This window comes from Aulonocara stuartgranti (assembly GCF_965226115.1).
Source record: "Aulonocara stuartgranti genome assembly, chromosome: 4".
NCBI lineage: Eukaryota > Metazoa > Chordata > Actinopteri > Cichliformes > Cichlidae > Aulonocara > Aulonocara stuartgranti.
The window spans coordinates 6585121-6606468 of NC_138942.1; the positions used below are offsets into that span (position 1 = coordinate 6585121).

The 21348-nt window shown below is 41.1% G+C and overlaps 1 protein-coding gene across 1 annotated transcript; it reads right to left on the reverse strand.

The window, feature by feature from the left end:
- Positions 1–545: 545 nt before the first annotated feature.
- LOC309704661 (neurexophilin-1) lies at positions 546–18279 on the reverse strand. Its single transcript, XM_082529992.1, has 2 exons — positions 17548–18279; positions 546–4944 (listed from the first exon to the last, which is right to left on the reverse strand). Exons 1-2 carry the CDS (start codon positions 17602–17604, stop codon positions 4171–4173), a joined length of 831 nt encoding a protein of 276 aa, XP_082386118.1. The 5' UTR covers positions 17605–18279; the 3' UTR covers positions 546–4170.
- Between the last annotated feature and the right edge of the window lie 3069 nt (positions 18280–21348).

Genomic DNA, 21348 nt, shown 5'->3' on the forward strand with positions numbered 1-21348 from the left:
CATAGAGGTGAGGAGGGAATGGGGTGGAGGGCCTGGCTTTGCCGCTAGCCATGCCTTAATCGATTGTGTTTAAAGGGATGTTGTGAGCCGAATATTTGAGCCTGTCTCCTCATTAACAGTTCTCTGGGATTTAATTAAGAAGTAGAATGAATGTAACGTCAGTTGTATTTTAAAATGAAAGAGCAGTGCGAAGACGCACAACAAAGAAATTGAGAGCGAAAGAGACGAGAAGGGGGAAAACGAAAGAGGAGGCTAATTAGGGGATGAAGTTATGTTCATGCATCACTCCAGTTGAAATATTTCCTTGGTCTCTCTCAACCCCATTTTCCTCCTTACTCTCTTTTCCTCTTCCTCTTTCTCTCTCTGCATATAAATCTGCAAGAGCCCTTGGCAAAATTCTTTGTCACATCTTTTCTTTGCCTTTGGCACACAGTATGGGTATGCAAATACAAGAAAATAGAGACTTCAGCATTGTTGACACACTCTTCCTACACACAGAGTACAACCAGATATTAATGCCGGAGCCTGTTTCTCTACAACTGAATTGGCTCAAGTACTTCTGTGTACTTTATTGATTTTTAAAATGTTGAAAACCACATTAAATTCCATCATTTCATCCATACAGTATATCATCCACATGACAAAACCATGAGCAACAAAAAGGTAAAACAGACAACCTTCACTTCATGACCCACATTTAAATACAACTTTATTCAGATCTGAGGACTCTTATTCTTTATATATATATATATGTATATATATATTTATTTAGTTATTTATCCATTTATTTATATGTATATTTATTTTTTTGACAGTCTGAATTTGTTACTAATGTTTGTCGTGTGGATCAGTGTTGTCTTGCAGTCTCTAAGGCCAAAAAATCCACATCTGTTGGCACCAGGTGGGTCAACAATAAGGCTGCTGCCACCAACAACACCGTCCCATAGCGACATGACTTTCTCTTCAGCTTTGCCAAGCAGCCTTTCTTTATCTCGCCCCGGAGAGGCGGAGAGGGTGGAGTCTCTGTGAGGGTATTGCTGTAGATGTCAGAGGATCGGTAAGGAGCAGAGTGAGGAGCTTCTTCTTAGTGGGTAGCCCAACATGTGTCCTTGATATTTTCTATAATGGTACAGTGTTGAGGGCTCATGTTGACCAGTTTGATTCCTTCATATATGAGTATCCAACTTCTCTCCAGATGCCCTGCGGGACACGAGGAGAGGAATATCAAGGTTACTGGGCCGTATCTGTGATGGGCACTACAATGGCGTGCTCTCGAAGAGATTTCACGTCCTCACATTCCAGGGGTTTATGTAAGAACTCTGCTTTGAACAGCAGAGAAGAAAATACTTAAACCAGCACATCTTAAGACTGTGTGTGCGCACGCATTTGTTTGATGGGATATAACTATAGAGAGAAACAGATAGAGGGGAGACAGGAGTTCTCGCTGCCGATGTTCACTTGGCTCGACACTAAGCTCGCAGAGATTAGCCAGCTCAGCTCAGCACAGTGTGCTGGAGGGCAGGCAGGGCAGTAGTGAGGAACTACCCGCAGCAGGGTTCAACTTCAGGATAAGGGAGGGTACAGAGGCTGAAGCCAGTCAGCCAGGTCACACGTGGGGAGTAGACAACAGCATGAAGACGGCGGGGCACATGGCTGAGTAACATGCAGGTGTCTGGAGAGGAGAGGGGCAGAGAGAGCTGGTGGGTGAGGAAATGGATGAACAGAACAGAAGGCAGTGGTTCTTTCATGCTGCTGGATGTACTTTAAACTGGTGAAACTTCCTCCAGTCAAGGAAAAGGACTTTAAGACAACAAGTATACTTTCAGACAAGTATCAGGTCTATAGTTTGAGTTGTTGTCAAACCTGTTTTGAATGTTCCACTGGGATTCTGTGAATGCTTTCCAAAAAAAAGAAGAAGAAGATGCTCAGACTGTAACTGTGATGTGGCTGAATCAAAATCTGCCTCTGCTTGCTTTCACATAGTTGGAACTCTGATTGATTGAGCCTCTTTAGGGAAATCCCTTCAGTGATTGTTGATTGTGAAACGTATGGAATAAGAGGCACAGCAGACAGATAAGTGTGCTGTCAACAAGCAGGGCATCCAAGCATTTATGAAATATGTGCTTAGATAAAACAATAACATGCAGAAGGAGACAGAGGTTTGACTCAGACAGATGAACACCATTTATAATGGCTGCGGGTGGTGTAGCTATCTGTCACCTGCAGACATGCTTGTGCACAGCTGACATTTGCTCCGGGCCACAGGTTGTGTGTTGCATATAGAGAAGAATCACCCCACTCTAAACTAAAAATCCAGCTCTGACGTGCAGATGTACAGCTCGTTGTTACTATCTTTAGCTGACGAATTTTTTTTTTTAACCTCCTACTCTTGCTCTCCAAGCTCATAAAGCGCAGCCAGAGCGATGCATTTATGTCTGGCCTTATGCTACCCCCCACAGGAGGACGGCTTCATGGTGACTTTACTGCTGCTTGGGTCCACTTGCGAGATTGCTGTGCAGTTGCAGTCACACGTGTGTGTGCACAGATCTGGCTACATCACTGATGTCACAGTACATTAGCATCAAACTGGTTATCTTATATCACTGTTTAATGACTCTTCACACCTGTCTTGTGACTGTTCATCGTTAATGAACCAAGAAGGCATTGTGTCCTCATAAACAGGACAGTGGTAACCTCTCAGCACACAACATGTCACCCTATTTAATTCATAGCTCCATTGTGGCTGCTCTCCACTGATATTGTTTGTGAGAGTAACATGAGATGGGCCAGCCAGTGGCCATTTATCTTAATGAGAGCAGTTAATTCTGGGCTGAGCTTTGGCTGCTGCCGCCATACAAAAACACAGCAATCCCTTTGAACGTCCTCTTATCCTCCTACCCGCTGACTTGATTTTCAGGAATACATTTTGCCCTCTCATTGAAACCATAATTAGTTCTAAAGGAGATTAAATTACATGTAATTATTATGATAATATTTTCATTTATTCAAGATAACGGGCTGACTTTAGTGAACACAGTATTTGTCGTGAGAGAGCAATCTCCCTCACACAGTCAAAGTTATCAAGGCGTGAAATCAGGAATCCTGACGGCAACAAAATGTAATCTTTTTCATACAGAGGGGACAATAGAAGGCGCTGCATACTCTACGTCTCCTTCTCCACTTTAATTAAAAGAGCACACCGAATCTCCCCGTCTTTCACTCCCCTACCTTCTCTCTTAAGAGTGAAGGGCCAATTTTATCACTATGCAGAATCTAGTTATTTTCCTCACACTGAACTTGTCTTAAGCCCCAGTCCTGAATCTTTAATGAGCAATTTCTTTTTTTTTTTTTCTTTTTTTTTTGTAAATTTTATTATTTTTCCTCTCTCCACCTCCTATTTCTCTTTTATTGAACTGGGGTAATGTAACTGAAGGATATATTATGATTAGATTTTGCAGGTAAAGACTACACATCAGTGATACGGTAGGGTGGCTGCATCAGAGAATGCAGATGGGACTTTAAACATTGTTCTGGGGGTGGACGTTCCCTCACATTAAATATATGCCCTTTAAAAAGACTGAGAGTGTAACCTGAATGGTCCTATGGTTGGTTACACTTTACATTCATCTTCTCTTTATGAGAAAAAAATGATTTATGTTCCCTGTGGTATGTTTCAGTCAGTGTGGAACTTAACCATATTTATAAAGTTGGATTTTGCTTCAGCTCTCCAGTGGATCATATCAAAGATACAATACTGCGTTGTGACTTTGAAAAAGAAGAATTTTGTAAAGGGTGTTTAAAAGGACATTAAGACAACATTAACAAATGACTTAATGGAAGAGAGAAATAGCTGGCGAGAAGTTGGCATATAGAAACTGGTCTGAGGTAAGAATGTGCAAGTTGGCGGTATTTGATTTTTCCCTACCAGTCCAGTTAATGAATACTGCAGTTAAGCATTCCGAATGCCTCATTATCTGCATACTGTACTTTATGTTTTGCATATATGTTTATACATCTTACAACAGTCAGGCTACAGAGAGGTTTTTTTTAAAGTGTCTCGCTGCCGCTATGACATTCACAGCCTTGGTTTCCTCCTCACGAGTTGCAGTCACTCCCACTCATCCCCCTTTTCCTCTCTCCTCCTGCCTCTCCTCCCCGCCTACAGGTCCTCTAGCCCGAAGGCAGGTAGGGCATCTCGTTATGGTAGTTGTAGTCCGGGCAGACCTTCTGCACCAGGCGGTAGTCCGTACTGTAGAAGGAAATATAGATACAGATGACCTTGAAAGGCTTGGAGCAAATCCAGGACACGTGGCTCTGGATCTGCTCCTGGAAACAGGTCTTGGATGGGTCATAGTTGCACAACGAGGTGCGTTTTTGGCGATCCACCTTCTCATAGTCTACGCGGCAGTTGAAGATCTTGGAGTCCTTGGGGTAGACCACACTCTGGCGCTCCAGGTCAAACTCTACTGCCTTGACAGGTGGTACCAGGCTGACTGAGATGTTGCCCTGGCCTGTGGAGTTGTGTCGAAAGTAGACGCTGAATGTGCCGTTACCGTGATCCACAATCTTGCCGGTGATTAGCAGGTTAAGCCTTACTGTCTTGATATTGGAATAGAAGTCTCCCCAGCCAAACATCTTCTTGAACTTGCCGGTTTTAACAATTGGTCGGCGTTTGACCCTGGGGTTCGAGGCGTCGGGTTTGAGCAGATCACTGCCCAACATCTCCCAGAACTCCTGTTTTGAAAACTCCTGCTTTGAGAAAGGGACTGGAGAGTGGTAGGGCAGCTCCAGAGAGGTGGCGTTAGCAGCTCTGCTTTTACTGTGTAGCATCCAGCGGCTCAGGGGTGAGAGCGAAGCCTGCCCGCCCAGGAGGCCCACTGTCTGGGAGGAGTCATCTGAGGAGCTCTTGGAGTTTGAGGAGTCATCTTCTTGACTCAGTGCCACCTGGAGAGTATTGTGGAGGAGGGGATCAGAGAAGGTAAACAGAGAAAAAAAAAAGGTAGAAGCAATTATTAGCAAGGTAGAAAAAAATGTAGACAGAAACCAAATTAACAGTTTGATCAATACTTAATTTACTGTTCATACCTCGAGAGATTTTAACTGACATTCTATCAATGTTTTATTTATATATATTTATATAACTTTACACGTAGTGCTATTATTAAAATCTTTTGTTTACCTTCGCTGAGAAAGAAATACTCCCTTATGTCACGTTCTCACAGAGGCAGTGTAATTCCCTAAGTTTACTAGGCTCCATCAGCTACTTGGGAGGCCAGAGGGATCAAAGAACAGATTCAAACACAAAATCCACATCATAAATGAATTCACGTGGCATTTGTGACTCCTGTGTTCTTGTACAGTTTAATCAATATATGTGAAAGTGGATATTTTTCTGCAAAGGATTTGAAACAATGAAGAGCTGCAATCAGGAAATGTGTCCTGAAGTTGTTTCTTACAACAATCAGTGGAGTTTTTGCACAAGTATTTGCCTTCATACTAACTGTTATAAAGTATTTTTTCCAAGTTGAGAATTAATTAATTCATTTTCGCCAGAACTGAATTGCAAGATAATCCACCTGGAAAGATTTTTTTCTGCCTTGTATTAAAATCCTAAAGGAAAAATGTCAGTGGAAAGTGGAGACTAAGCTATGTTTCTTTTTTTAAAGTGAGCTTTTTGCTTTTTAAGCACTCTGGTATGAGTGCATGGGGAAGCTGTTATGGCCTCGAAACATTTGGTTGGAGGATCAAAGTGTTTGAGGGTGGGGAGATGGGCAAACGGGAGGGCCTGAGAATAAAGTGTAATGTCCAATTAAGACTTCCAGTGTTTTAATTAAAGAAAAAATCTGTATCGGCAGACACACAAAGCTGTCAGATGTTAACATCAACTGAAGGGAGGGGAAGAGGAAGGAGGGAGATAACATAGTGCTGCTGTGCTCAGCAGTAGCTTTGTGATGAGTGTGTGAATGTGCTTGCAAAGTAATGGGTAATTATTCAATGGTAATGATCTATTAACAGGTAGCTTCTGTCTAATGTGCCATGGAGGTATCCAGAATTGTTGTGTCCTTTGGATCTGACAGTAAGGAACACACACTCACATCGTCTGTGAATTTTGAGTTGTGGTAAATGCAAACAATAAGTGATGCAAATGCGAGCGCTGGGGTAAGTTTGTGTATGTGTGTGCATGCGTGTGTGTGAGTGCGTTCTACCCAGAGAGATTTTACAATGATGCATAATGCATGGATCTCTGTCTGTGCTCTGATCCATCTACTGTCTTGACTGCCAGGGCTTCCTTATACAGGCTTAGTCAGGATTATTAAGTCTGACTCATTTTTATTCCATTTTATGCAGGTTTTTCAAGCTCACTCAGATTTGTTCACTTGCTCTGCAGTTAGTCAGTGATATTGATTCTTCTGTCTCTCTAAAAACATGTATTTCCTTTCATAACAACGTGTATCGCATTTCAACTGTCTTGAAAGGATTCCCACTGATGTGGTTGTGGTCTGGTGTGTGGACTCAGATGAGAGGACACCATTTTTCCCTTAATCTGGTTTTATTCCCATGGGGCTGTTACAGGCCAGATGCCCTCTGTTCTAGTTACCTGTCTGCTGCTACGCTACACTGCCGCTTAGATCCTTCAGTCTCCCCACGGGGGCCGATAACAGTCCTGACAAAGACTCCTTCCTCTTGAAACAGATAGCTTCTTTGAGAATCCCAAACTCATTAATAATGAACCAAAATTCAAAAGCGCTTAGACTTATTGATTTAAATCTTTTCAAACATATCTATGTTTTTTTTCTTTTTCTCTCATTTTTTCTTTTTAGACCAGAAAGTTGAGGCTAGACAGGATGACTTTGATGACATACCATTACCCATGGCTCCTATTGAAGGACTAGTTTGTGTTTGATTTCTCTTCTTCAGTGAGCCCATGGCTGCTGGGCACAGAGGGTAGCAATCTGCCTGCCTCCCCAGATAGCACTCAAGAGCCCCTGCGGTGTCCTACAGTTTCTATGAAACTGTCCATTTGTTTTAAGATCCTCATCACTTTGCCAGCAATTCTCAGATGGTGCCAGTGCTCGTATCTGAGCAGAAACATATTGCAACATGCTTTGTTGTAGCTTACACATTAAGCAAAGTATCCCTCCTCCTTCCCTCTTTTGCACAGTCTTCATTAGGGAGTCAGAGAGGCTGGGCTGCAGGAGTAGAGATGAAGTAAACGCTGTGCTATTGTTAAACAGAAGATTTAAATGTCTGGCACTGCTGGAAGTGTCAGATCCAGTGTACAGCATCATTGTCAAAGGCAAATGGAAGAATAAGCTTAATTTGGCCCTGAAGAAAACCTGAGTTAGAGCGACAATGATTACTACAGTAACAGAACACACTCTGAGCACCAGTCCAAACACAATGCCTTTAACTGGAGTTGTGTTTTTGGCGGTAAATGGATACTACTGTTTGTGGTTTCACTGTTGAATGATGTATCTTAAAGGTAAATGAAGTCACACATTATATGGTAGCACATGACATTGCAGTGCTACAATTCTTATCCCCTTTGCATTTAACTATGAAAGTACAGGAAGCTTGTGATTTAAGATATTGTAGAATAACTGAAATTAGTTTCGTTTTCCTTCAATTTAGGGGAATGTTTTTATATTTGGGAAACAAAAACGTTGTTTTGTTAACAATCCAGCACTAAATGCCATCTGCTTTGGGTATTTAAATAAGCCACTTGCTTTCAGATTTATAATCTAATCTAACAGATGATGATGTACTGTGAGAACCTTGCCTTTTTTAATGATCAGTTTCATAAAATTTTAAGAAGTGTTTTAAAGAGTTAGAAAATGTGCACTTGTTCCAGGGCTGTAGCCACTATACCAAAGTCTTATTGTTCACTAGGTCATCCTAAAATATACAACATAAACCAGCCATATATTGTAACATAGTGTAATGTTGCTTTGAAAAATCAGAAGTTTCTCTCAGAGTAAGTTTGTTTTGTTTCATGAAGCTTGGCAAGATGTATCCCAGCTTTAATACTGTATGCAAAGTGTGGGCGATGGGCAGTCGGGTCTTAGTGAGGGGGTGGAGGTTCGGGGTGATTTTGTCATTTGTCATGTGCACTAAGTGAGTCAGTGAAACGGCTGGAGAGGATGGGAGGTGGCTGCGGGCTCTGTCGCTGTGGTAATTGTGAGTCATTCAGCCTCAGTGAGCACAGGCCCCAAGCCTCTCTAGCAGCAGGACGTATGGTAGGGGAGCGATCCTCAGAAGCCTGGCTGCTCCACAGGCAATAATCAGCCTGTTACTGTGACAGGTACACCATTTTAACCCCTTTCCCCTGGTGACAGAAACACTCTGTTGCCATAATATAGCGCAGAGATCATGGGGTGACTTAAGTAAAATCTCCACCATAACTCACAGAAGTAAGGGACTGGTGATAGACCACTGTTTCTAAGAAGTAGTCTACACAGTAGTCTGACGTAACTTGTGACTGTTGGAGATATCCTGCAAAATATACTTCACAGATGAAGAGATACGTGGATTTCACATCTCTATTGCGAACAGATTAGGTAATCAACTTCAGATTTTTTTCCTTCTCAATGAGGATTTGGCATTTTCTTCTGTTTTGTAGCTTTGCTGATATTTTTTTCAAAACAAATAATCAAATAATTAAATCAACTACTGTTGTAAAAAGGAGTTGTAGCAACAAAACTACATTAACTACGCCCGTCTTATTGTCTTTCAGCAGACTGTCTTGGTTTTCGAGACCGTTCTCATTCCCATGTAACATACCGACGATTTGTCACGTCCCGAGACATCCCATGGGAACGTGAAAGGTAATCTTCCATGTCGACATGATACGCACCGTATTGCGAATGGAATCCAATAGAATGACACTCCCGGCGGTAACACAAGTTCCAGCCGTGTATTCCAGGCCTAACCTTAATCCTAATCATAATCTTATCCCTAATCATATTAGATAGTGTTTTCCAAAGCGATTAATGATGAGAAACTAAAATGAATGTACATGTGTAGCTTCATTCCTCATGTTTCCGACTGCGTAACATACCGACAATTTGTCATATGGCGTCGTATGTTACGTTTTGAGATGAGAATTTGTTGCGTTTTCAGTGCGTTTTTCTCTCACTGATCTTCAGGCTTTGTTTTCGGTCACAGCATGTACTTGTTCCCATTAAAACCACTTCAAATCCCATTGACTGTACACTTGCTGCTGAGCATCAGATCTCATGAACACAGTGGCGCATTCTGCAGCTCAAGAATTAGATGTTTTATAATGGAGGGACCAAAATGTAATAAAAATGCAATCAGTGGGAAACAAACAGTCAAAATGAACGATAATATTGCAATGGATTGCCTTATTAGCTAAAATGGCATTGCCATGGTAGTGTTTATCATAGGGTTTATGTGAAGCTTTTGTTGGGACACCTGAGCTGAATGTAGTGTGTCAGTTTTTTGACATACAGCTTACATATGTATCTTTGCGTGTTATATGAATGCATGAGCTGGAAAAGAGTAAACTTATTGATTGAATCCTTCAGTGGGGGCCACCCGATGGAGCTTAAGCATGTGCTTGTCCTGCAGAGCTGACAAGTTCAATAAGCACTCCACTTTCCTCTGGCTGTTGAGTTGAAATATTCATCTCTAATATGACATCAATTTTTAATTAAAGACCGAGGCAGCTCAGATTTCTTAAGTGTTAGTCAATGCTTCATCCACACTACCACCTTACCCACGCCCCACCCGCGCCTCCTTTCCCCATCTCCAGATGTAATATGCTCACTGCAGGAGATTTCTCTGTTACATGATTAAAGTCTGAAAATGGCTGTGCCCTTATAACTAATTATTCTTCTAGCTAGTGTAGATCCAAGAAGAGGTGAGCGAGAGAAAGGTAATTTCACAAGAAACAAGCCATTTGACTCTTAATGAATAATTTACTCCAGCTTCTCTGGGGTCACTGGAACTAAGATCTGAGGTACGTGAACAAACTCAATACACTGAATAGTTTTTATTCGAAACTATTTTTTTCTAACATACTCTGTCTTTCTGCATCCTCCACCCTTCTTTTTTCCAGCCCATTTTGGACATGTTCACTTGTGCGGTCCCAGAGGACTTGGGCTCATTTTGTATGCTCAGACTGAAGCTAGACTCTGAATTGGCTATCAAATTTTTACATTATAAGATATCGACAAGTTGGCAGTGCGAGGGAGGATGGAAAGTGGCAGCAGGGGATGGTTTCTCCCCAGTTATTCCCCACAGAGTGGGGACCAAAGCAAGGGCTGGGAGACTCAGCTGATTAAAGCCACTGCTACAGTAGTCATACCTGTCTGGTAAAGGCTGGGAGGACTGCAGGATTGTCTCATGGAGGCATAAAACCCTCAGTTAAATGCCCTTTTTTATTAAGGGCTGTTGTCTGATACAGTGCGACAGAGTTTCTGTTAATTTTTGAACCCATATAAATGAAAATAATTTTGTCATTCCTGCACAACCACCATTAATATGCTCCCGAGGGAGGCTGTTAAATTGCTTCAGTGGAGAGGTGCTGAGTGGCCAAATCAGACAATGGTTTAGCTGTGCAACTCCCAGCTGAGAAAGTGTGTAACTGTGTGAATGGGCTCCTTTTACACTTATAGTAGCTCTAAAAAGGTACTGAATCTTGGGATTCTCTCATTAGCGGACAGCTGTGGTTGAACTGAGAATATGTTGGGTCACTGTCATTTAATTTATACGTGGGCTAGATGTGTTCACATTAGCATGGTAAATGCGCATGCCTAGCCGACTGCTTTGAGGTTCTGTCTGGCATTACGAGTGGCATACACATAAAGCTGCTAAAGTGAGTATGTAAACCTCATTTACATATGACAAACAGGTCAGGCACTTAGATGTCTGAAGTTCCAGCCGTCTCAGCAGTCTTCTAGCTGAATTTAGACTTTTCAGTGTTTAAACTGATTAAACCAAATGTAAGCAGGAAGGGGAAACGTGATCGCAAGTGCTTGCTTGTAAGACATTTGACACTCTGCAGTCCATCTCAGCTGGACTGGACACAATCTGGAAATGTCACCAGAGGAACAGAAACACGATTCAGTTTCTAAAGGAGAGATGCTATAGGTAAAGTAGCCCTGTAGATAGAGCTTTATTCTATCTATCTATGAGGATAATTTTCTTGTTTTGTTCATTTTTTTATCATTAAGAGCCTGCTTCATGGTATATTTTACTCCTACAACCATGGTGATAACTGAGAGCATTTTTACATTTATGAAGTGATGAAAGGAAATTGCCAAAGGCACCTCTATGAAACCCTTTGACTCTAATGTGCCAAGAAGAATTGGGAACCTGGCTTTGTTCAATGTTTAAATGTCTGTTTTGGAAAAGTATGTGCATTACTTCAATATGATTTGCATATTTGAACATTTAACCATCATTTTTTTAAAAACCATTCTTACATAATATCTTGCTCAAATGACAGTTGTTAACATTAATGTAGTGTCCTGCAACTATAAAATGGTAAATGTAAACTATAAATAATTTGACCATGATAAAACTCTCTAAAAATCAATTTTGGTTTCTTTTATTGAAAAAATGGATAGATTAATTAAGTTACCTTAGCTTAAGCAGTTAATAGACATTTAGGTGTCACTTTTGAGATGGCTTGTGTGATCTGTGTAACTCCTCAAATTGGTGTTTCATGTAGCAATGTAATAAAAAATCAGAAATCAATGTGCTTTGCATAAACATTCCCATTATCCATTTATTCCTGCATTCCCGTGGCTGTGCATTTCCTATAATTGGAAACCCCATGTATAGACTCTCAGCAGGCCTTGTCTGGAGATGTGCACCACTCTGACCCCGAAAATCACTGTACCGTCACTGGTCGGCACGCTGGTAAACTGCATACTAGATGGTCAGTCATGCAGAACAGACTGTTTACAGATTTTGAGAGAAATGAGAATATTAATGGGCTTCTGCACACTGGTTTCAGTCTGGTCTGGCAGCTCAAGCAACACCATGATGAGGTCAGCATGAAAGCTTTGGTTTTCTTCAGTGTTAAACTACACTGACAGCCTAGTGTTCCCCTTTCAAATAAACCCAAATCCCCTGGTCCCATATTGCCTTTTCCACTATTGCTGAGATGCCTACAGATTTTAAAACAATGAAAGCTTTACTTTATATTGATACTTCCTATAACGGTTTGTATTTTCAGAAAACATTCAAACAACTTTGACTATTGTTAGCTCAGGCAGAAGCTCTGTGAAATTAAAATGTCGGTTATGGATTTTCCCATCCTTAGTTATTCCTTTGTGCTAAAGTCATGCGCATCTTTATCTGGCTCCCCGGGGAGTTACACCCACTCATTATACCCGAGGCAACGAGTCATTTTTCTTTAAGCTGTGCACTGTAATCCACACTTCACTATCTGAACCAGTAGACAAACCTACAGATATTCTTTCAGGGTCTGCTCTGTCTTCCCTGCAGTCTCCTAGAAAGCAATGCCACAGTAAATTGTGCTGGTTTTGAGGAGACAACGTATTCTGTCTGAGGACAGCTTGGCGCTTCAATATGAAGGGCTGTCAGTGTGTCAGGGTGTGTGCTTTCTCTCTGTCTGTCTGGGTCTCTGCTATGGGGCTGCCTGGAGCCTGTGGGAGGGGCTCACTGGGTGGTCGGGGGTGGTGGAGGAGGTGCACCTCTGGGGTCCTACATGCTGTGCATGTTCATAACTCAAGCCGTTTTACCCTGCAGGCAATAGGCTACAAATATTGTCCAGCACTGCTCATCCGCTGCTGCGTCATATGTTGTTTATATGTTCTGCGACTGCTCCTAGCTGTTTAATTTGTTCGAATGAAACAAAGAGGAAAATAGTGCCAGAGCCACACAGGTAAAGTGACGAGAAGAGAATAAGAATCAAAAAGCAAAGACATCAAATTTAAGCCATATTCAAGGATGCCTAAATTATCTGAGAAAACCAATTACTTTTCTAAATGCATTATTAATAAAAAGACACTAATCTTAGCAAAGATAAAGTACTCTGCATATTTTTTACAAACTGATCTGGAAAAAATACAAATAGTGCTAGATCCAGAAGCTCATGTAAATAAACGCTGAAGCTGATTGATGCTGTAATAACAATAAACTCGAAATGTTGTTTTCATCAGTAACAAGGGGATATTGTTTAACTTATCTTCCTATCATTACCCCAGAATTAAGAATTATGTGGAAGTGGTTAAGCCTAAAAACACTATTATCTACAAGTCCATTAGATTTTTAGTTTCCTGAATAAAAAAGACTCCTATTGATACTGAAGTTTAGATATTTGAGTAAACTTTTCTGGTTATTTAATTACTGCTTGCTTGAAGGGTATGACCTGAATTGTCATTTTCCTCTACGTTGATGGATAAAACATGATGCGCATTTTCTCCTGCTGATGATAAAGATACAATGAGATGATCATTTTCCTCTTCACGTCACCCAGTTATGACATTCATAACTATACGGCACATAGACTCAGCACAGTAGACTGCTCGGCTTGCATGGATACAGAGCCGACCTTCCCTTATGATAGAAATTTGACAATTATGAATGAGTTTTTGTGTTTCCAGCATCTGCGTGGGATGTGAGGCGCAGAGTGAAAGTTTATAAGCTCTGACGTGCCGATTGCAACACCGATGGCAAAGAGGACGAGAGCGGGAAGGCTGAAAAAAACTGAGCTCGGTCTGGTGCGGCTGTGCACGTTTGTGACTACATGCAATGTATGCAGCATCGGACTGAGTTTTCTTCTATTTGTTTCGCAAGATGAGGTGGTATGTATCTGGGTGGACAAGGTCAGTGACCCTGCTAGGAGGACAGGTATCTAAGAAACATGAATTTAAGAATTTGTGACAGGCCAGAATGGAGAGAGGAGTCTGATGTGGTTAGAATTAGCGTCAGGCAGCCTCTGCTCTTTAACTACACGCACAAATCTTCAGGTTTGCACAGAGTGCGTTTGTCGCACCATGTTGTCTTCTGCTGTTTCAGACACAGCAAATGCTGCCTGGATTTAATGTCTTTTGTTGTCTCAGTTTTTGTGCTGTTATGCTTCTGTGATGTAAAATCTTGTCTTTGTCACAGAAGTGATTTTGGCTCTCCAGCTTTAAATGTAACAGCACAATTTGTTATTAATTGATGCGCCGTCTTGAGTGAGTGTTTCCTTGCTGATGGCAAAGTCAAATGGAGGGTGTGAGTAAAAGTTAAGAAAGAGAAAACAGAACAGCACTACTTCCCAATTTCCCAGTGTGAATTCTTCAAAGTGTCACATTTTCTTTTCTTTTCTTTTTTTTTTTTTAAAATTACTTACACGCAGAGGGAACGGTGTGGCATGTAGACCTTGAAATATGTGTGAATGTCTCCACAGAAATTCAATTTGTAAAAAGTGACATTCGGTGCTCAGCTACAGAAGTGAAATTCAGTTATCAAGCATGATGGCCAGTGTCTTCATCTGTGCAGAAAGCAATCAGTGTGAGCATAAAGCGGTTCTGTCTCTCACGGCCACAGAAAGGCTACCTGGGGCTACCCTTTCCAGAAAAATCTGGTGAGAAAGAGCATCTGTGATTCACAAATAGTCAAGCCTACGTTCCCCCAGAGATTTTTAATACATGAAGGTTACAGCACAAAATTACTTAACAAAAAGCTCATTTTGAATATCTCCATTTACTGAACTGTAGATACGAAATTCTCCTTGTCAGTAAAATTATAGTTAGGTTTGCATTTTCAAGTCTAAAATAACACAAATGTGCCATGTTGAATGCGAGTAATGCATTTAAAAGCACAAGGTTCTTTAAACAATTGCAGAGAAGAAATTCTGCAGCTCACCGGAGTATCAGAGTTCAATGCCCTTTTCGAGGACACTTCATGCCTTTATTGATAGTTCTTAAGATTGTTGAAAGAGAGAGCTGCACATTTCGTTGACCTCACTCCTCCCAGGTTTCACTGGCTGGTCTGAGATTTCATCCCATCAACCCTGGTTCATCCACACGGCTGCGTTTGTAATTACAAGTGGATTAACATGTGTAATTCTGTGAAAATCACACAGAATCTGTGATGACTGTCAATTAGGGGTATAAACCTCTGAGGCAGATGTTTAGCTGACTCCTTTTTTAGCACCAATATCTTGGTTCATTCCATCTCTTTTCTTTCATTCTTACATTCTTACCTGTCTATTTGCCCTTCCAAAACTAAACATTTTCACATTAGAGCTGACTCACTTTCATCCTAAGTATTCAATAGACTATCTTGAGAAAATTCACTCTAGCGATTTAGTTTAGTGAAACAAATGCAGTCAGATTGCTGAGCTTCACTGATGAAAAATAACTCCAACTGCTGCTAAAAATAAACACAATTTCTCAAGCAGTCAATTATACAACTGAGATGGCTTTTATTATTCATAACCCTTCATTCAAATTCAGGGAATAATTAACATTTGAAACACATCATTCATCACATAAACAACAACCAGAGTGGCACCTTGTGTTAATAGTCGTCTGTATTAGTAGCCATTTGCAAAAGATCCCTTGAGACTGAACCCTCTCTGAAAATTGCAGCGCTATTACAACAGAAATCATCCAAATCAAATTTTTAATGCATAGCAGGCTCATTTAATTATTAATCACTGCTCCATTACTTAATAAAAAGTTACTTAATTTATTAATTGCTCCATAATTTATCAATGTCACAGGGCTAATGAATTACCCAAGATTCCCTGCTGAGGGAGGCCGTGTACGTTTTTCATAGATACATGGTCTGGCGAGAGGGAGAAAAAAAATGCTCTAATTAATGTCATTATCATTTAGCCACAGACCTTCTGGGTTACAATAGGCTGCGGCCCTGCAGCTCACAAAACGCTTCCAGAACCAAAACAACAAGTGAGTGTTAAGCCTATTATCCCCACTCTTGTATCTAGTTATACAACAGCTGAAAAGGCACTCGTCCCCCATATTTTAAGACAGCGTGTGGTCTCATATTTCACAGAGAACAGAAGAATCCGTTGAAAGAGCTCCGTCTCAGCCAAGAATATCACTGAGTCTGTTAAGTCACTTAAAACCAATGTCTGTTAGACCTCAGATCCTCAAAAGAGCTATCACTTTATTCTGAGTATCTGAATAATACCTTAATATGAAAACCACAAGGTCATCCTTGAAGGAATGCCGTCACAGACGGGTTGAACAGCCACTCAACCTCACTTCAGTATTTCAGTCACTCATGTTTTTATGTTTTTTTTTTGGATCTGGCTCATTCCCTGGGCCCTGAGATGACTGAGCTCCCCTTAGCCTAGGGGTTTCCGAACAGAAGGATGTTTTCAAGTTTTCTCATGCGATTTAAGAGCTGACTTCTCATTAAAGGCTGCTTTTTAATAAATCTAGAAGCGCACATGAAAGAGGAGTGGGTGATCCAAATTAAATTGTAAGGTTATGCAATGCTGGAAGTATTATTTAAGCTACAGAAACTTCAGTGTTTACATATCCATTGGCAGGAGTGTTGTGTATGAATCAATTTAGCATTAATTTGCTGAATTAGATCTCATAAATTTCTCCTCACCTACTGTATAAATTCAGTCTTTAATCACATCGTTCAATAAGGTAAGAGCTCTCACAGCAAAGACTACAAAAACAAACCAGCGCTTTTATCTTTCTGTGGATCTTTCACATGAAAAAGTATTCAAGCTTTTTGTCTTGCTGATTCTGCTGTACCATTTCACACACAAGAACCCTGGGGCATGGCCCTGTAGTGTAAAGGTGCTACAGCTTATATCAAATCAAAGCCATAATTTAAAGAGTGCTGAAATGTGGCTTATATCTTGTGTATAATGCATTTTTTTAACGCCTGGTTTTCACGGAAGGTTAAATAAACTTTTCCTCAGTTGATTCACAGTTTTGCGTTTGATATTTTGGAGTTCAATTGATAGAGTAAATCATAAATTTGTAACACTGTAACTTTTTAATGGCCATGTAGTGTTTGTTGACAGTGTTACAGAGCTGAGGACTGAAGCGGCTCCAAAGACGCACAGAGTAAAACAGATATGTGACAAACACCGATGGCACGGTGCGCTCCGCACGCTGCCAGCACGAGTGTCCCCCGAGAATAGTGACACTGCGCCCGGCGTACCCGAGACGAGCGGGGTCAGAGTGAATGTTATTGTCTTAACAATTACTAGTGATACAAAAAACAAAAACAAACCAGACATCAGCAGAATTTGGTTTGCGGTCAACACAGTGCTGTCGTGCAGCAGTCGAGGATTATCTCTGCATCTTTGTAAGAAGCACAAATGACCTGCACGTCTCGTAATTTATCATTTCCATCAAATTAATCTAAGCTGTCAGTTGCTATCCACGCACGTCTGCGCAAACATTTCCCCTTTAATTAGCGTATATCACGGAGTTTGGAAGTTTGTAGCCTACTCTACGGTATATTCTGACGCAGAAGGTATTTTGAGGTAATTCGGAGAAAGACGCATAAAGACCCCGGCGTGACTTTTTTCTTTTATCTTTTTGCACACTCCCACTCTTTTCTTACCAAACAAGCGGTTCCGTTGAGGAGGAGCAGGATGAAGCCTCGGTTGGGACGCATCATTCCGGCGCGTAAAACCCACAGTCCCCTGCCCCGGCAGGAAAAAAAAGAAAAAGAAAAAAAAAGAATATAAATTGTTAATGGTAAGAAGAACAAACTCCCGAAGACGGGCTTTTCCTCCTTCAGGAAGATGCTCTTCCTACTGCACCCGGTCCCATTCGGCTGGCGCACGGTCCCATGCCCATGCCTGACTAAAGTGCTGTTTCCACAGACCTAAAAAACGTAGGAAACCACTTGGAGTGATACTCTACTGTCTTTTCTTTTTTTCTCACCAATCCAGTGTTTGAGTCAGATTACATATGGTGTGAGAAATCCATGAACATGCGGAAGGCTGTTATCATCCATGCAAAAATGAAGCGATTCCGGCTCAGAGTTAAACGGGTACACAGGGTGGTGGGTAGATCATATCTGGTCACTGGTGCCAGTGGAGATCCTGGAGGGATGGAGCTGCAGCCTCCTGCAGAAACTGAGCGATGCTGAGACTGGCAAGAGCAAACAGACGTTTTAACAGTTCTCTCTCTCTCTCTCTCTCTCTCTCTCTCTCTCTCACACACACACTCTGCCTTTACCTCACTCCCTTCCCCTACCCATGTGTTTGTGCCTGTCCCCCTCTTTCTCCAGTCTCCAATCTCTGTTTCCCTCTCTTACCCCCTCCCTTATCTCACTTTCTTCCCACCTCTCTAGCATCTCCCTCTTTCAGTTACCTTCTCTTTACTCAGTTGATCCAACATATAATTAAATAAGTTACAATAAACCTAAATATCCAGTAGTTACACAACAATAAGCATCTGTCCCACTTGTGTGAGGGCTTGAGTGTTTTCCATTCCCTTGTGAGTATTTCTGACATGAGTTTTTTAGCCTACAGCATTACTAATCCACCACAACTCTGTGGGTACTTCTCACCAGCAACCCTGTCATTAAATATAATCATCACTGTGGGTGGGTGAAAATCATTGATTGGGAAAGACTGGATCTTTTTTCACACTGCACTTGTCACAACAAAAACAACTCTTGTCATATGGTAACTGAAGAGGTTAATGCTGAGCTGTGGATCTCCTAGAATGCATTTGATCCTCACACACGTTGTCACATCATACACGGTATCGTCAGATTGTTTGTCCTCCCCAAAGGACACCGAACTGGAGCCCTGCTGAAGGGTATTGACGTACACGATGAACCAGTGACCGTCACCTCAGTCCGGTGTGATTAATAAAGAGTTTTCCCCAATAACACTCAGTTCATTAGAAGCAGGTTAATGGACTGAAATGCGTGATATCACTACACAGGTCCCCTGGCTCCCAGCGGCTCGATTTCTGCTTAATTGCACTTATAGATGAGCTTTACGTGAGCTGTCCTCCCTGTATCTTTACACACACTGCAGCACCAGAGGAAGACCTGCTCTATATCTTTTTGTCACTAGGTCAGAACTTTTTATATCTGTGTTGTTTTATCTCAGATTTAGCCATTTAAACCCTTTGTTAATGTTATTTTACTACCTGCTAATAATGCATATGGTGTCGTGGGTTTATTGATCTCATTTCATGGGGTTAATTGGCTCAACTGGATGCATTCTGTGGGACCTGACCCCTAAAGGAGCTAGGTAACACCTGGGGGGTCACTGGAGGAGAGGAAGCCCTGTCAATCTAGTGTGACTGAAACTTCAAAGAGTTAGGGCAAAAATAAATTCTTTAAGACAGCCGCTCTAGTCCAGCCATCTGCCTGTGTGCACATATACAGATTTGCTGCTCATTATGATGCAGGAAATGCTGATGGAAGGTGGGAATGAGCTCATCAACTGAGGAGGTTTCTTGATCTGTCTCCCTTTTTTATTGGATTATTTCAAACACTAAACGTGCCTCTGTATAATTCAAGCAAGCCTCTTCAGTTACCCTAGGTACGAGCGGGGTCTTTGGGAGAGGAAACATAACCTATAAAGGGAGATCTGCTCCCCAGCCCACAATCTGAAGAAACAGCAACCATAATAAAACTCCTTTTTAAAACGCAGCACGTTCATTTATACGCACACTTTCACTCCTGCACATAATTATGGAGCCATAACTCAGCCTGTATACTCTCTGGGGAGAGCTGCTGCTATTTTTTACTCATATGAAAAAAAAGAAGAAGCATTGTGGATGCTAAGATACCCATCATTTGACATCCAGGATTGACTTATCTTAATGTTGTTTCACACATGACTCACATCAGCATGACAAATAGGAATTTGTGTTTGTGTATTTTCCTTTTTATTCCTCTCTCCTGGCAAACTCCAACAATTGTGCTCAATCATTGCATTGCTTGACACGTAATCCTATTTCACAGTATAATTCAGCTTGAATGTGGAGCTGCAGGCGACAGACAGTCCAGACCGAGGCTGAAAGGTTTATAGATGAGTATTGGCTGCCCTCTAGTGTCTTTCATCAGTTCTGGACCTTCAGAATGGAGACAAAGCTTCATTAAGCAGGAGAGGTCATTAAAGGGTCAGTTCACCTGAATGCATATTTAAACATTTTTCCTTTTTTCCCATTTTCCTTTTGTGTTTTTTTCTTTAATGAGTGGAGTCATATTTTCTTAGTTCATGAGGTTCCCACACAGTTGAGGTTATACTACTGCTACTGATGCCGGTGAAAAGAAGAGAATGTAACCACACATGTAAAGAAAATTTAAAGGCATTGCAAATATTCACATTCCATGTGTTCTGATAAATATGAAACACCTACACAAAACCTGATCTAAGTCTGTTTTGTTGTTGTTTTTTAAACAAGAAGACAGAAGCAGATATCAGCTGTCAGAGCAGCCCAGCACTCTGTCCTGTTCATTCACACATGGAGACATGGTGATCGTAATGTGTCTTCCTATTACAGATCAAACTAAGACTTTTAGTTTGATCAGTTTTTGTGTAGGTTGTTCACATTTATCCTCGAAGGTCACTTATATCTATTTCTGAACAAGGCTGACAGCTGAGCTGTCATCCATGATTAAACTTTAAATGCAAGTTTTATGAATAACAAAAATAATGTAATTTGGGCAAAACGCAAATCATGAATATGGAGAGACATGGCTGTGCTAACATATATGGCTTCCTACCCCTGTCCTCATCTTCTTTGGATCTCTTTGTTGTTTTTGCTCATCTCTGTGTCTGTTTTTCCCAGGTGCCAATGATGAATAAGAGATTTTTAAGAAAGCAAAGGATGCATGAATTACTATCCGAGTCTTCTGACCACATTTCTAACACATTTCACATTTCTAGCAGAGATGTTATAGAGACTAGGGTCCCGAAAAAAGAACTGAGCTCTCTGTGAAGGTTCACAAAATGACTGTGAAAACACCTTTTTGAATTGTGGGCATCAAAATAAATAATAAAAAAATAAAAAAATAAACATGGATTTTTTTTAAAAAAAGCACTATCATAACGTTTGGGGACTTGAATTTTCATGTCATTCACATTTAGGTCTTTATGTTAGTATGGCAGAAACTGCTTAAATAAAACCCAAACTACACAGGTTGCATTAACATATTTATATTTGTTAATTGTCCTCTCTCTGATTTAATACAGATGTGCTTGATAAAATGCACATATTACAATGGCCCAGCTGTGATTTAGGAATGAGCAACACCAGCTGCCACTATGGGGTGCTGTTACCAAAGGTTACACTTTAAGGCTCTGTCCGGACTCCACTTGCATTGATATCAGTATCCATCAATCCACCAGTGGAGGCATCATGAACACGGTGCTGTGTCAGTGTTTGT

Excerpts from the sequence above, each read along its gene's own strand:
- LOC309704661 (XM_082529992.1), bottom strand. The coding sequence starts at position 17,604 with ATGATGCGTCCCAACCGAGGCTTCATCCTGCTCCTCCTCAACGGAACC. Across the intron at positions 4,945-17,547 it reads TCAACGGAACCGCTTGTTTG|GTGGCACTGAGTCAAGAAGA; the intron begins GTAAGAAAAGAG and ends AATACTCTCCAG.